The following is an 18,038-nucleotide window of genomic DNA, read 5'->3' on the forward strand; positions in this document are numbered from 1 at the left end:
TGACAACACTTTGATTTTGGATTTTTAGCCTCCAGAACCTTGACAAAATGAATTCGTGGATTCTTAGGCCACAAAAGTTGTGATTTGTTACAGCAGCCCTAGAGAAATCACCTAGAAGGGAACTTATTCTGATAAGCAGTATTTATGCAAAAACTACAGGACACATAGGAGATAATATGATATATTTAGAGCTTTCCCATGAAATCAGAAATATGTCCACATTCCTCTTACAACTACTTCTATTTTGTATTTTACAAAGCATGTCCCATGTAAAATGAAAGAAAAATATTTATCAAAATGTATAAAACTGAATATTATAAATAAAACATTTCTTCATAGACCACCTTATTATCTACAAGGTAACTATTTTCCCACCGGCCCCTCTAGCATCCCCTACTTCTGCATAAATAGTATTAAGTGCACTATTGCCTGTTCCTTTTGATGAATGGTAAAATAAATGAGGGCAGGAGTCAGAGAGAGTACAACAAAATATAAAAAGTTTCCAAAGTGGTGTTTTTTCTCTTTTTTTTTTTTTTTTTTTTTTTTTTTTTTTTTGGTACCAAATTACTTTATTTGAAGGAATGGTACAAATGAAAGAAGTTAAGTAGATGTTTTGGTACAACTTATAGAAAAGGTAAAGTAACCCCAACATGCATGCATGGCCTCAGGGACCAGGTGGCTCTGGGAAGACAGCCTAAGGCTTAGCTCTCACTATCACTGTATCCCAAGGTGTGCTTGTCAAAGAGATACTCTGCCATGCCAGATTCGGGGGCCCCTATCTTGCGCAGGTTGGTTACGTGGTCACCCAATTCTTTGATGGATTTCACCTGCTCATTCAGGTAATGAGTCTCAATGAAGTCACACAAATGGGGGTCATTTTTATCAGTGGCCAGTTTGTGCAGTTCCAGTAGTGACTGATTCACACTCTGTTCCAAGTGTAATGCACACTCCATTGCATTCAGCCCATTCTCCCAATCATCACGGTCTGGTTTCTTGATATCCTGAAGGAAGATTCGGCCACCTCGTTGGTTCTGCAGCTTCATCAATTTCTCAGCATGTTCCCTCTCCTCATGAGATTGGTGGAGAAAATATTTGGCGAAGTTCTTCAAAGCCACATCATCACTGTCAAAGTAGTAAGACATGGACAGGTAGACGTAAGAGGCGCAGAGCTCCACGTTGATCTGGCGGTTGATGGCGACCTCCGAGTCCTGGTGGTAGTTCTGGCACACCTGCGAAGGGGACGCGGTCGTCATGGCGGCGGCTGGCAGCGGCTGCGCGGCGCTGGAGCGGCGACGGGGGGCCTTGCAGCGGTCCGAGGACGCTGTGAGGAGATGGCGGAGGGCTGGCTCTGAGCGGCCGCGGGGCGAGGGGACGAGCGCCGGTTCGGTCCGAGCACTGTTGAAGCAGGAACCCGCGGCGACTCTCGACGGAGATGTCCAGAGTGTTTTAAAAGCACAAATATATAAGCAACAAAAGCTGAGCTGTTATCAAAGCAAAACCAAAGTCACAAAATTTTCAAAAAGACAGTCAGTAAGTCTTTAACTGAAACCTATGACATATCAGGAAGTAAATAAATACAGCACTTTTTTGTTTTGAAAGCATATTATGATTTGCAAAATATAGGAAGGTAACCAACTTATGTAAGGCAGGGTTTGTCAACCAAACTCAGAACTACATTTTGAGGAATCTAAGTCTTTTTGTGGGTCCTATATGTAGTGGATTTTTGGTAGTATGTCTGACCTGTACCCAATAGGTGCCAGTAGCATCAAAGCTCAACCTCCACATTGAGATAACTAAAAATATCTCTAGATATTACCAAATGTCCTCTAAGCAACACAATCATCCTGGTTGAGAATCACTATTTTAAGGGTAATTATGGATTTTTACTCAGTTCATTTTTATGGAACTCATGTTACATGCTAATTTCAAGATTTAGTCAGTAGTAAGAACCAGCAATAAGTCAGAAATATCTTATTATAAGAAACATATTATAGTAGGCATCCAAATCAGCAAGGAAGGAGTCAAACTTTTACCATTTGCAGATGACATGATACTCTATAAAGAAAACCCAAAAGACTCCACCAAAAAACATTGCTACAACTGATACAGCAATTCAGTAGGATCACAGGATACAAAGTCAACATACAGGAATGTGCTGCATTTATTAACCAATAATGAAGCAGCAAAAAGAGAAATCAAGGAATCAATCTCATTTATTGCCAAAAAAAATCGTAAGTTTCCTAGGAATAAATCTCACCTAAGAGGTAAATGATCTGTTCTCTGAAAACTTGTAAAACACTGATGAAAGAAATTGAAGATGACACAAATAAATGGAAAAATATTTCATATTCATGGATTAGAAGAACAAATATTGTCAATATGTCTACACTACCCAAAGCAATCTACACATTTAATGTGATCCTATCATAGTAACACCAGCATTTTTCACACAGCTAGAAGAAACAACCCTAAAATTTGAATGGAACCACAAAAAACCCCAGATAGCTAAAACAACCTTGGAAAAGAAAAGCAAAGCCAGAGGCATCACAATTTCAGATTTCAAGTTATATTATAAAGCTGTTGTCATCAAGATAGTATGGTACTAGCACAAAAACAAACACATAGATAAACAGGACTGAATAGAAAACCAAGAAATGAATGGTCAACTTATCTTCAACAAAGTGGAACATCCAATGGAAAAAAAGACAGACTCTTCAACAAATGATTTTGGGAAAACTTAACAGCACCATGCAAAAGAATGAAAACTTGACTGCTTTCTTATACCACACACACAAAAATAAACTCAAAATGGATGAAAAACCTAAATGTGAGACAGAAAACTATCAAAATCCTGAAAGACAACACAGGCAGCAACCTCTCTGTCCTAGGTTGAAGCAACTTCTTAATAAATACATCCCCAAAGGCAAGAGAAGCAAAAATAAAAATGAACTATTAGGACTTCATCAAGATAAAAAGCTTCTGCACAGTGAAGGAAATGATTAACAAAACTAAAAGGCAGCCTTTCAAAGGGGAGAAAATATTTGCAAAAGACACATCTGATAAAGTGTTAGTATCTAAAATCTATAAAGGACTTATCAAACTCAACACCTACAAAACAAATAACCGAGGTAAGAAATGGGCAGAAGACATGAATAGACATTTTTCCAAAGAAGACATACAAATGGCTAACAGACACATGAAAAATGCTCAACAACACTCATCACCAGGAAAATACAAATCAAAACTACAATGGGATATCACTTCACACCCATCAAAATAGCAAAAATCAACAACATAGGAAACAACAGATGTTGGTGAGGATGTGGAGAAAGGTGAACCCTATTACACTGTTGGGGAGAGTGCAAACCAGTACATCCACTCTGGAAAACAGTATGGAGCTTCCTCAGAAAGTTTAAAATAACTACCCTATGGCCCAGCAATTGCACTAATAGGTATTTACCCAAAGAATATGAAAATACTGATTCAAAGGGATACATGCACCCCAATGTTTTTATCAACATCATCAACAATAGTCAAATTACGGGAAGAGCCCAAGTGCTCATAAACTGCTGAGTGGATAAAGAAGTGAAATACACAATACACACACACACACAATGGACTATATTAGCCATAAAAATTAATGGAATCTTGCCATCTGCAACAACATGGATGGTTCTAGAGAGTATTACGCTAAGTAAAATAAGTCAGTCAGAGAAAGACAAATACCATAGGATTTCATTCATATGAAGAATTTAATTAAAAAAAAAAAAAGGTGCGAACAGGGAGAGAAAAAAAGCAAAAGGCAAACCATAAAGCACACTCTTAACTACAGAGAACAAACTCATGGTTTGCTGGGGGGAAGGTGGACTGGGAGATGGGTTAAGTGGGTTTTGATTTAGTAGCTCATTTTTAATCTTATTTATTTGTATTTGGTAAGACCTGAGTGTGACAAAAGCTCTTCTTCCTCAGCTGTAAAGCGCTGTGTTCTGTTGGAATCTGAATTCCTTTATTGATATGTGAAACGTTTCCCAACTTTATCGTCACTGACATTTGAGGATGTTGTTTTATAAATGACAAATTTCCAGGGTAGAAATTCAATGGGTTTTTTTTTCTTTTAATTTTTTTTTAAGTTATGTCAATTTAAAAACCTCCAGTATTGCTACAAAAGTTGGGTATTCATCCTTTCTGATGGAGGCATAATACTGGAAGAGATTATGCTGAGTGAAATAAGTCAAGCAGAGAGAGTCAATTATCATATGGTTTCACTTATTTGTGGAGCATAACAAATAACATGGAGGACAAGGGGAGTTAGAGAGGAGAAGGGAGTTGAGGGAAATTGGAAGGGGAGGTGAACCATGAGAGACTATGGACTCTGAAAAACAATCTGAGGGGTTTGAAGGGGCGGGGGCAGAAGTTGGAGGAACCAGGTGGTGGATAGTAGAGAGGGCACAGATTGCATGGAGCACTGGGTGTGGTGCAAAAACAATGAATACTATTACGCTGAAAGTAAATTTAAAAAAAAAATTTTTTAAATCTCCAGTATTGTGGTTTCATAGACTTGTTTTGATCTGTGGAGGAAAGAGTGTTATACTTAGTATCTTGAAACATGTTTGTGTAAGGTCACACATGATTTCTAAATGTTGTTTTTACTTGTATTTTGCTTTTGGTATGGCCAAATATTTAGCTTATTTTTCATAGTTCTTGATACTTTCAGAAAAATCAAAATAAATTTGTTCCCATAAATAAATAAATAAACATAAAAAATAAATAAATAATAAAAAGTTGACTGGGTGATGGGCATTAAGGAGGGCACGTGATATGATGAGCACTGGGTACTATACTCAACTAATGAATCACTGAACACTGTATTAAAAACTAATGATGCATTATATGTTGGCTGTTGAATTTAAATTTGAAAAACTAACATGAAAGAAAAGAAACACCCATAAAAAATATCCTCCAGGGAAAGGGGAACCCTCCTACACTGTTTGTGGAAATGCAAGCTGGAAAACAACATGGGGAAACAGCATGGGGGTTCCTCAAAAAGTTGAAAATAGAGCTACCCTACCACCCAACAATCACACTACTGGGTATTTACCTTAAAGATACAAAGGTAGTGATCAAAAGGGGCACATCCACCTAAATTTTTATAGCAGCAATGTCCACAATAGCCAAACTATGGAAAGAACCTAGATGCCCATCAACTGATGAATGGATAAAGAAGACATGGTATGTATGTGTATGTGTGTACACACACACACACACACACACACACACACAGGAATACTATGAAGCCATCAAAAGAAATAAAATCTTGCCATTTGCAATGACATAGATGGAGCTAGAGGGTATTATGCTGAGTGAAATAAGTCAGTCAGAGAAAGACAATTATCATATGATCTCCCTGATATGAGGAATTTGAGAGGCAATGTGGGGGATTCATGGGGTAGGGAAGGACAAAAGGAAACAAGATGGGATCGGGAGGGGGACAGACCATAAGAGACTCTTAATCTCACAAAACAAACAGGGTTGCCAGGGGGAGGTGGGTAGGGAGAGGGTGGTTGGGTTATGGACATTGGGGAGGGTATGTGTTATGGTGAATACTGTGAAGTGTGTAAACCTGGTGATTCACAACCTATACCCCTGGGGCTAATAATTCATTATATGTTAATAAAAAATAAAATGAAAATAAAATAAAATATCCTCCAGGTGTGAGGAAGAATTGGAATTCACAATTTCTATATCATGTTATCTACAACACCCAGTTTTCAACAAAAATTTATGAAACATACAAAAAATACCAGTAAATAATATCTATACTCAGAAAGACATAAATAAATAGAAACTATCTCTGAAGGAACCCAGATTTTGGATTTAGCAGACAAAAACTTCAAATCAGCTATGACTAATACGTTCAAAAACTAAAGAAAGCCAAATTAAAAGATGGAGGAAATCAGAGGGGGAGACAAACCATGAAAGACTGTGGACTCTGAGAAATATACTGAGAGTTTTGGAGGGGAGGAGGTTGGGGAGTTTGAGTCTGGTGGTGAGTATTAAGGAGGGCATATATTGAATGGAGCATTGGGTGTTGTGCATAAACAATGAATTTTGGAACACTGAAAAGAAATAAAATAAAATAGGGCAGAAGAAAAACAAAAACAAAAACAAAAAATATAAACAATAAAAGATTGAAAGAAAGTATGAAAACAATGACACAATATATATTGATATAAAGATATTTTTAAATGACTGCATTTGAATTTGAGAGTTTAAGTACATAACTACTCTTCAATTCATTACAAGAACTCAGAACAGCTATGAGATGGCAGAATATTAAACCTCCATAAAGCTGTTAAGAATACCAACTGAGGCATTATTCTATACAATAAAAGTAGCTTATTTCCTGAAAAAAAAAAAAGAATACCAACTGAGATTTTCTTTTTTATTTTTTTAAAGATTTTATTTATTTATTTGACAGAGATCACAAATAGGCAGAGCGACAGGCAGAGAGAGAGGGGGAAGCAGGCTCCCCACCAAGCAGAGAGCCCAAAGCGGGGCTCAATTCCAGGACCCCAGAATCAAGACCTGAGCCAGGGACGCCTGGGTGGCTCAGTGGGTTAAGCTGCTGCCTTCGGCTCAGGTCATGATCTCAGGGTCCTGGGATCGAGTCCCGCATCGGGCTCTCTGCTCAGCAGGGAGCCTGCTTCCCTCTCTCTCTCTCTGCCTGCCTCTCCGTCTACTTGTGATTTCTCTGTCAAATAAATAAATAAAAATCTTTAAAAAAAAAAAAAGACCTGAGCCAAAGGCAGAGGCTATAACCCACTGAGCCACCCAGGCGCCCCCCAACTAACATTTTCAAATCTAAATTTGCACTACTTTTGGAACTCCCCTGGTTTGTTCAAATATTAATTCATTATTTTTCAAAATTCGCAGGAGATAAGCTGTTAAGAGTATAAGAGGATAGGTTCTTTAAACTTGATAGTGGTGACAAACTGATATTATCAGTGGTTCATATAACTCACAATAACACAATGGACAACTAAAGTAAACCTAACATTCTCTAATTTGGAAAAAAAAAAATGATCAAAGCACAAAGTCACAGATCACCACATCAAAACTGCTCAGTTTCCCTGGATCTCTTCTGCAAGTTGTGATAAATTACCTTTGGGAAAACCAGTGTACACAAAGACATGGTTTCCATTAGAAGAAATTATAGACTCTACCCAGTCCTACCATCTAGTGCAGCTAATTGACACCCTTCCAAATGGTAGGAACTATTTATAACTTCCTATCTTAAGAAACAGTCGTGATTCAAAAGGGTGTGAACTGTCTGTGTGTTTCAATCTCTTGAGGCTCTTGCTTCAATACAATTGAAATCACTCAGCTCTTGCTGAGTAAGACGTGAACCTGAGCAGGTAAAAATGAAATGTGCTAACTCCCCCCACACTGGCTAAGTTTTGTTACCAAAATTTAGTCAAGTTTTTTCTGTCTATCTCAAGGTTCTTTCTACTCATTCTCTTTACTTGAATGATTATATATATATATATATATATATATATATATATATGTATATATATATATATATATATTCAGGTCTCATTTTCATGATTTCAATTGTATTGTGAGGTTAATTTCTCTTCAAAGAGCCCATATCTTTATTAAACTGATATGTGAAAGGACTTCAGTTTTCTATCCCTTTTTTGTCTATGATCTTAGATTTATGGAAATAAAACTTTGTTTTGTCTATTTCATTCAAACAGAACACAGTCTAGCAGAGCAAGCTATCTGCATCTGTGGAAAGCAAAAATAATCAAGTAATCAAAAAATCGTTATTTTTAAAAACTTGGTGAATACTTATTATATGACACAGCATGTTCCACTGTTTTCCATGTATTAACTCACTTAATCATCACAACAACACTATAAGGTAAGTACTGTTATCATTTCTATTTTACAGTTGAGGAAATTCAGGGACAGAGAAGGGAAGCAACTCACCTAAGGACATGTAGTTCATAAATCAAGGAGATGGAGATTTGAATTCAGGTAGTCTGTCTCCAGTATGTTTGCTATTAGTTATATATAATAATGCTATTTATAAAATTGCTCTTATATAATTTTTCCTATTTCTTTGACTAATTTCAATTTTTCTTTGGAAATTAGAAAATCTATAAATATCATTTATAATAAATATAGAAAAAAAGAGTTCATATTTAGGAAAAAATAAAATCACCTAAAATCCCACAACTTAGAGATATTGTGTTGTAAAGTCTAAATATTTCCATATATACATTTATATTATATGTGATGTTTTGTGTTTTATAATCTTTTTTAACTTAATGACAAAGTATGCATCTTTTCGGTTTCATTCATCCAAAGTTCTAATTTGTTCCATGTGCACTGAAATCTATAAGTTTTAAGTGTATATAGTTTTAAGTGTATAAAAACATTCTGTTCCTCATACATGTAGTGAATAGCTTTTCATAGGTTATTATGATAACCCTCCTGTCCTTCTAAATTACTGAATTTTTCCAAATCTATGGTGATGCTTTTCTGTTCAGCAATATTTCTGTAGCATGCAATAATATTACACTATAATTTGAGGAAAGTTCCAGATATCTGTAATGACTATACACATTTTGCTGGAGGCAAAAAATGAAGAGGAAAGTTTGTACCTTTGCTAGTTTAATTGTATTAGATTTAGATCTACATGGGAATGTTGGGTGTTGAGGTCATTCTGTAAGGACATTGTCATGGCAAGGAGGTCTCTAGCTTCCAGACTGGTTTCCACTCTCCCATCAGTGTGCTGGTGTCAATGAGGTCAATTCACAAAGTCACTTGGTGAATATTTCTTCTCCACTATATGTCCCTTAGGGGCTTCTAAGCACCTGATTTTCTTGCCACATCTTCTTCAACTTTCCCCTATGAATGTCAGTGAAGATTCTCATTTAGTAGTGCCTACCTTGTGCCAGAAATTGTGCTAACTACTGGGGTATACGAAGTTGGTAAAGCCTCTGCCTTCGGTTTGGGTCGTGATCCCAGGGTCCTGGGATCGAGCCCCGCATCGGGCTCTCTGCTCAGCAGGGAGCCTGTTTCCTCCTCTCTCTCTGCCTGCCTCTCTGCCAACTTGTGATATCCATCTGTCAAATAAATGAATAAAATCTTAAAAAAAAAAAGCTTTCTTTTCTCAAAGAAGTCGTAGGTGATAGGAAGGCTAATATCCATAAGAAATTATAATGTGCTTTATTAAAAAGAAGATACAAGGTTTAACAATAGTTTATAGACACTATTTTGCATGGGGTCATCAATAAATACTTCAGGGTAACTAGCATTTAATCAAAGTTTGAAGGATAAAGGAAAAGGGGAATTAACATTTCTGTCAGATAGTTATACCCATATACTCTCAAATCTTCATAACATCTGGTGAAGTTAGTCACCTCCCATTTTATGGACAAATAAATATCAGCATAACTGACTACCTTACCCTAGTTTATATAACTCACAGGTGGCAGGACTAAAATGGCAACCAACTTATTAGGTCTAAGAGCCAAAGGCAGTTCCACTTTGTAATGACAAGGAATAACATACATGAAAGTATATGAAAGAGCTGAAATGTGAAAAAATATATAGTAAAGTGTTCAGTTCATAAAGGTTCTTATATGATACATAATTGACTTTTATTTTTTAAGGTTTTATATTTTTACTTATTTGAGAGAGACAGAGAGGGTGGGAAGGTGCAGATGGGGAAGGAAAAAGATGGAGAGAGAATACTGAGCAGTCTCTGTGCTGAATGCTGATCCAGACGCAAGGCTTGATCCCATAAACCTGAGATCATGAACTGAGCAAAAACCGAGTCAGACAATTAACCTACTGAGCGACCCAGGCACCCCCACAATTGAATTTTAAATATCTCGAATGATAGAACCAAAGGCTTAGAGTAGAGAGTAAGAGGCCCATATTGGAGTTTTAGATAGATAAATCTGAAAGCAGACTATAGAAAAGAGACTAAACTTAACTAAAATTGGAGAGAGAAATCATTCGGAAATGAAAAATATATAAATCTGAAATAAAACTGGCAGTGGAAATGAAGACCAGGACACAAAACAGAAATATTCAAGAGGTACAATTTCCCGCCTGTCTTATAAGGTGAGAGGGGAGAAAAGTTGCCTCAGAGATTATTGGATTAAGCACCAGAGAGATAATAGTCTTGATATTTCCTAAGACATTAAAAAGAGGATAAAATCATGAGCTCAGACTTGCACAATCTAACTTTGAAGAGCTCGAGGGATGTCCATCTCTGTACTAAAATACACTCTTGGATATATTATGCTAGAGTCCAGGAATAGAGCTAGGGATACAGAAATCTTTTAAGTGGGGAGTAGTTAAAAGAATGAAACGTGTTTTAAATGAAAAAAAAAAATTTAGGTCTCCGGAGTTACAGAGGAACACTCAAAAATAAACAGGAAAAAAAAATTCATGAATCAGTGAAAGAAGTTAGCGATATAGGAGAAAAAAACAAGAGAGCTCTGTTATGCAAAGACTAAGAATGCAAAAATGCATTCAGCTTCAGGAAGTAAACAATGCCTGACTTACAGTCTCTTAAAGTTTTTTATTTTATTTTATTCCATGATAAGATATCAGAATGTAGACCTTTTTTTATAAATTTTTTTTCATTTTATTTTTTTTCAGTGTTCCAAATTCATTGTTTATGCACCACACCCAGTACTTCATGTAATATGTGCCCTCCATAATACCCAATAGTTTACTTATTTGACAGAGTGAGAGAGATAGGGGACAAGCAGGGGTAGTGGGAGATGGAGAAGCAAGCTCCACACTGAGCAGGGAGCCCAATGCTGGACTCGGGATCCCAGAGCTCTGGGATCATGAACTGACCAAAGGCACCCAGGTGTCCTAAGAATGCAGACATCTGCTGGCATCCATCAAAGACCTTTTAGACTGGATTATTTTTCTATCTGTTCATAATATCATCTTTAACACGTAGACTCTCAAAGGTCATGATTGCTGCATCTTTGGGCATCACATTAATATCAAATGCAGGAATGGAAGAGCTAGAAGAGACTTCTCTACATTAATCTTTGGGTTTTAATCTGGGAAAGAAAACCTTCCACAGAAGTCATTGTTCTGTATCTCATCAAAACTTGGCTACATGCCCCTCTGACACCAACCCATGGCCAAGTCACATAGATTATTCATATTTCATCCCACGGCTAAAATAAGAACCTAGTTTCTTACAAAGTATGGCAATTTCCATCAAATACCTAAACAGATAGGTGTTCTCTCTTTTAGAGACTATAAGGGAATATACGGAAATTTGAGTTGCCAAGGTAAAGAGTGGCTTATTGTTAGTGTTTTCCTGTTCTTGGTGTAGGACTTGTCTGTTTCAAATAACAGACACACCAGCATTCTGTAAAATGCCATCCAGCTACCAGTCATTATATTCCTTGAGCCAAAATTCATTCATGTATATTAATGTTCTCTAAGCAAGGAAACCGGTACCTTTCTGGTTAAAATTAGATATGAAACATGAAGCTTTTCTTCATAGTTATCCCCAGAAATCATCACTTGCTGAGAAATGTTGGTACCAAAATAATAATAACAATAGTAATAATTAATAATCTATTTCTATCACATATATGCATACTCTACTCCAACCATATATTTCACAGAATTCTTTTTCCTTTTCTTGCCCCTCTCCTATTGCTTTCCTTCCAATTCCTTTTCATAATTATTAATTATTTTGATTATGCTCACCACAGTGTAGCTACCATACCTCACCATACAATGCTATTACAGTGCCATTGACAACATTCTCTGTGCTCTTTCATTCTAGTGATTTATTTACTCCATAATTGCAAGTTTTATATCCCACTCCCCATTACACTATTTGGCCCATACCTCAATCACCCTCTCCTTGGCAACTACCAGTTTATTCTCCATATTTGTATGTCCATTTCCTCCTTTTCATAATTTTTATTACACATACATGGCTAATGTAGAAAACAACAAAACACTAACATTTTTAGTGTTAGAAGTACCTAAAATGTCATTATCCAAAATGATCTAAAATGTTGATTCATACATATTTTTGTAGTGTATAATTATAAAGAGCACATCAAATGTATATTCCTTTATAAGTAATTATACTTAATAATTTAGCAGACATCTCATCAAGTCTAAATTTGCTTCTTTGTGATGGCCTAGCTCATCTTATCAAATCCCCCTTTCTGAGTATCATCTCATTTCTAATCATATCTTTGAAATGTACCTTTAATTTTTCCTTTTACATTAAATAATGAATGGATCCAAATACAAGCTATCTATACATATTTTCAGCCTTTCTCTTTTTCTTAAGATTTAGGTATTTATTTGAGAGGGACAGAGAGAGAGCACAAGCGGGAGGGGCAAAGAGAGAGGGAGAAAGAATCTCAAGCAGACCCCTGCTGAGCACAGAGCCCAGCAAGAGGCTCCACATGGGGCTCTGGCTCCACACAGGGCTCTATCTCATGATCCTCACATCATGACCTGAGCCGAAACCAAAAAGTTGTATGCTTAACCTACTGCACCATCTATGCTGCCCATCTTTAACCTTTCTGTTTATCCATAGTGATAACAGATATTTCCCTTGAAAAAGTTGTTTGTAGCCATGCTACTCACCTTCAAATAGCATTTTAGTTAAACTTCAAGACAAGCTCTCATGACCTTTATCTTTCATGACTCTCTGGGGTCATGTAGTTTTCACATGCTCTTAGTATATCATAATTAAACATTTTGTTTAAGTAAAGTCACCAGTCTTTCAGTTTTGTGTTTGAATTGACACTTATTAATCCTAAAATAGACCTATCAAAAGCACAATATCTCTATCCTAGCAAAGTAATTAGAAGCCCTTTTTCAGAGTCTGCTGACACTCTGGGATTTAGCATTTCACCAGTTTAAGGTACATTTTAATTATCCAAGGCACTGGTTGCAGTCACAATATTGGAAACTATCAGAGGACTCAGCCTTTTCATTTTAAGCTAATGCTTCCTCTTAGAGTAAACATTCTTACACTCATTGTCTGGTCACTATTCACTATTGCATGAGTGATTAATGCCTGAAATTTTGCAGGTGTGAAGTAAAAGAATAATCAAAGAGTACATTCTGCTACAGTATCTGTGCACAAATATGATCAAGGGTTTGAACATTCAAATCATGGCTAACTATTTATGACACAGAAGACGTTTTCTTGAATATACATGGAGAAGACAGAAGCAGCCCAAATTATTATACAAGGAGCATGGTAAAGAAACTTTCTACCAGGAAGATGTTACTCTTTGCTCCTAATTCCTCCACGTTACCTGCCTTATTCTCACATGATTTCTTTCCCTGTCATCCTAGCCTAACTTTTGATTATCTCATTTCTATTTTTTTTCTTCCTTTCCCCTGTCCTCTCTGTATGTATTTGAACTTCTCAATTAGACACTTACCACGTATTTTCCACAAAATCATTGATGGGCAAACAACATATCAATGTTCAGTTCCCATATTTCTCAATTCTGCCTTATTTTCTACCTTTAGAATACTTCAGCTTCTTCTCTACTGATTGAGCCAATGGATACAACAAATGTCTCTGTGGTATCTGAATTTGTATTGATTGGACTTTCAAATTCATGGGTGATGAACCTTTTTCTCTTTTGGTTCTTCTCTGTGTTCTACATGGGAGTTATCCTGGGAAACCTCTTCATTGTGTTCCTGGTAATTATTGACTCTCATTTACACACTCCCATGTACTTCCTGTTAGCCAACCTCTCTCTCCTTGATCTAGGTCTGTCCTCTACCACAGTGCCCAAAATAATCACTAATCTTTTCACTAACTGCAAAATCATTTCCTTTCCAAAATGCATAATACAGATATTTTTTATTCATGTCATGGGTGGAGGTGAGATGGTGCTGCTCATAGCCATGGCATATGACCGGTACACTGCAATCTGTAAGCCTCTCCACTACTTGACCATCATGAGCCCCAAAACGTGTGTTTCCTTCGTAGTGACTGCCTGGATAGTGGGGATAATCCATGCCGTATCTCAGTTTGTATTTGTCATAAACTTGCCCTTCTGTGGCCCTAATGAAGTAGATAGTTTTTACTGTGATTTCCCTCGGGTCATGAAACTTGCTTGTGTAGACACTTACAAGCTAGAGTTTGTAGTCATTGCTAACAGTGGGTTTATATCCATGGCTACCTTCTTCTCTTTAATTATTTCCTATATCTTCATTTTGGTCACTGTCTGGAAACGTTGTTCAGGGGACTTGTTCAAAGCATTTGTCACACTGTCAGCTCACATCACTGTAGTGATTTTGTTTTTTACACCATGCATGTTTCTCTACGTGTGGCCTTTCCCCACCACATCACTGGATAAGTACTTGTTCATTGTTGATTTTGCTATCACTCCCCTCTTGAATCCTGCCATCTATACATTAAGAAACAAAGACATGAGAGTGGCCATGAGAAGACTAGGCAAACGGATTGTGGGTCCTCATGGGATCTCACAATGATTTGGAGCAGATCTAGAGACCACATGCTTCAGGCTCACCAAGAGCACTGCAAGTCATGTGATTGTCATCACTACAATGGTAAGAACTACTATTGTTATGATAGTTCAACAAAAGTCCCCCTGTAGAAATTGATTATTGAGTCAGAGATGACTTTATTTTGCTAATGACAGAGAATAAATTGACATCACCTACTTACATTGAGAAGAAAGGTGAGAAAGAAAACTGAGCTGATTTATAGGAGTAAACTTAACATTCAAATACCATTTTCTGTGACTTGCTAATTGTATTTACTCTCAATTACGAAGACATATGTCAAACAAGTGATAAAAATATCTCATGGTAACATGGATTTAATTGATAAAATGTAACTTTGAGTCGATCAAAATCAATAAATTCTACTTTTTAATTTTTATTTTAGTTTGAGTTTAACTGAGAATAAGAAACAAAATCAACTATTTATTACTTAGATTAAGCATGTTGTTTTAGTTGTTTAGACTTGATTGGCTTTAAATAGAGAAGGATCACTCTTTACACTGTGAATACTTCAAATAAATACAAACCACAGATTTCTGAAATTTTGTCTCACTTTCTACTATTATAAAGATGAAGATTTTCAAATATTCAATTATCCTAGTTTATTATCAAGAAAAAAAAATCCATAAAAGTAATTGCTGTTTCAGGGCACCTCGGCAGTTTTGTCTGTTAAACATCTGCCTTTGGCTCGAGTCATGATCTCAGGGTCCTGAGACTGAGCCCCATGTGGGACTCCCCGTCAGCAGAGAGCCTGCTTTTCCTTCTCCCTTGCAACTGCCCCCAGATTGTGCTGTCTCTCAAATAAATAAAATATTTAAAAATTGTATTAACTAAAATTTAAAACTAATAGCTGTTTCACTGAAGAATAATCACCCTAAGATATATGTTTAGAGATTCTGGCTTCTTTGAATATGGTTTGCTGATCTGACAAAATGCTTCCCAAAAGTATATGTATCTTAGATAAATGAAAAGCCAAAAGTGGTAAGGCATATTCAATTTGTCTGAGCACATCTACATTTGGAATAAGTGCTTTATTAAAGTACACGTGTTTTCATTTATTTGTTTATACTTCTCTGTAAATAAAATCTACTCAATTAAGGAAAATAATGCCTATATTTTTTGTCCAGTGTTTCTCCAGGAACCTTTTCAATAACATCTCTGCTTACTCCATGTAAATTAATCATTAATACTTCTTTTAATGTTTTGGTATTCATCTGGATGGGAAGTTCTTTACTTGATCATTGCTAACCACTCCCTCTTATAAACAATGCACTGGGCCTCTGAGATGGTACAGTCTCCTACTTTTCCCTCCTACTCTTGGGGAATTCCTTCCCAGTAACAGTTTGCCGGGTTCTCTCCTCTGCTCCACCACCAAACTCAGTGTTCCTCAGAATTGCAACTTTGGTCTTTTCTCACTCCATATTCTTTCCCTAGGGGACATCCATTCTCTTGGCTTTAATTACCATCTCAGCTAATTTTATTATTGGCTTTTATTCTTAAGCCAGGCTATTATTTCTTGTGTTCCTACTTCATAAATCTAACTGCCTGCTGGCTTGATGCTTCAAGGGCATCTCCCACTCAGCAGATCTGAAACTAAACTAATTATCTTATCCTCAAACCCATTCTTCTGTCAGGTCCTTAGTCACAGTAATTGGCACCAATATTAACCCAGTCTCTCAGTGCAAAATCTAGGAGTAATGATGGACTCCTCCATTCGCAATCCCCACTATTCAATAAATCAGCAAATCATGTTAATTCCAACCTCTAAACACCTCCTAAATATGTCCTTTGCTTTCTTCTAAATGTCACCATTCTTGTCCAAGTCTTCACATGTCATTTTTCAAACTGAGTATGAGTCACTATGTGTCTTCTCTCTTCAAAGCTGATTTGCCTTTATTCCCATTATCTACATACAGAATGAGAGATTTTTTTAAGTGTAAATATAAGTACATGTTTGTTCTCCTTAAGACCCCTCACATACTTACCAACACTCTTAAAGTACAAGCTCCTTTTCAAGATTTATCAGGCGATCCAAGGCCTGGCCCTTATCCTCCTCTCCCGGCTCAGAGGACAACTGCAGAGGAAATTTTCTTTTCTTTTGCTTGCCTAAAACTTTATTTTCTCTGGGCACCAAGTGGCTCAGTCCCTTAAGCTTTGGAGTCTTAGTTTCAGCTCAAGTCATGATCTCATGTTCATAAGACTGAACACAGAGCTGAGTACTGCATCAGGCCCTGTGCTCAGGACTGAGTCTGCTTGAGGTTCTATCCCTCTGTCTCTCTCTCTAAAATAAAATAAATAGGTAAAATCTTAAAAAAAAAAAAAAACTTCATTCTCTCTTATCTTGAGGCTTTGCTCTGGCTAATCATTCTGTCTCAAACATCTGTCCTTCATATTTTGCCTATTAATATCTATTCATTCTTCAAATCTCTGTTTCAACATTCTTTTATCAAGAAACACTTCCAAGATCCTGGGTCCAGAAGAACTCCTTCCATTGTATATATTATACCACTCCCTAATGCCACTTTTGTAACATCAATAATAATAATTAATAATAATTAATTATAATAATTTCTTATTCGATGTAGATCTTCCTCATTATAGTTTAAGTTCCACATGAGGAAGGGGCTGGGTCCATCATAGTCACTGCTATATATAGCAGTGCTATAACACTGTTTACTCATGTTAATGAGTAAGAACTCTACAGAAAATGCTCAATAAATGCTTATCATTAAATAAATGAGTAAGACCAACAAAGAGTAAAAACAAATAACGTGAATAGTTTCTTGAATACTGTTTGGGCTTTCTTTGTACATTCAGTCAAAGGTCATAGGATCACAGTACTTCTGTCCTTTTCTTTTTCCTTTTCTCAATTAATTTTCTCTGCCTATGTGGCCTGAATGCTCTACAGTGAAATCTACTAATGAGTACCTTTCGTAGACTTAAGCCAATTCAAAGCCTGGGCCAATCTCAGCTGCATCAACCAATAAATTAGTGGTCTCCACCCTCTCTAATACTTCTAAGTCTCATAAACTCTACATTAGCAACGCCTGCTCCTCTTGACCCAGCAGCCTTTTCTGCTGCCAAGAAAACCCAAGATCCATTCCTTAGAGGATGGCTCTCAAATCACAGCTTGCTCTGTGTCTACCTGACCAGCTCCTCAGGACTTTATTTTTACCTAGATGCTGCTCATTCATCTTAATCTGTTGTTCTGCCTGGTATCCAGTGTCTGACTTAGAACACTGGTACATTGGAACAGGAGCACACTGACATGACAGAATGATATTATAGGGCGCTGTGTTGCAGAAGAGCTTTTGGAAGGTTGGGAAACAACAGGAGAAATTTTCCTCTTATCTTAGAGTAGCTGTGCTTCTTCTAGGCAAATAAATTGCTTTACCTTGTCTGATATATATTATGATTCATGCAACTGACCATGCTTAGCTATTTATTTTTTATCAGCC

At 36.7% G+C, this 18,038-nt stretch overlaps 1 protein-coding gene and 1 pseudogene across 1 annotated transcript; one reads left to right on the forward strand and one right to left on the reverse strand.

Annotated features, from left to right (window-relative positions):
* Window positions 1-550: 550 nt before the first annotated feature.
* On the reverse strand, window positions 551-11,955 carry LOC101690758 (annotated as a pseudogene).
* A 1,650-nt stretch (window positions 11,956-13,605) lies between these two features.
* Window positions 13,606-14,547, forward strand: LOC101691064 (olfactory receptor 4F6-like). The gene has a single exon (XM_004782419.1). The coding sequence runs from the start codon at window positions 13,606-13,608 to the stop codon at window positions 14,545-14,547; it is 942 nt and encodes a 313-aa protein (XP_004782476.1).
* Window positions 14,548-18,038: the final 3,491 nt, after the last annotated feature.

This window comes from Mustela putorius, unplaced genomic scaffold (assembly GCF_011764305.1).
Source record: "Mustela putorius furo isolate JIRA1106 unplaced genomic scaffold, ASM1176430v1.1 tig00003898_pilon_pilon_pilon, whole genome shotgun sequence".
NCBI lineage: Eukaryota > Metazoa > Chordata > Mammalia > Carnivora > Mustelidae > Mustela > Mustela putorius.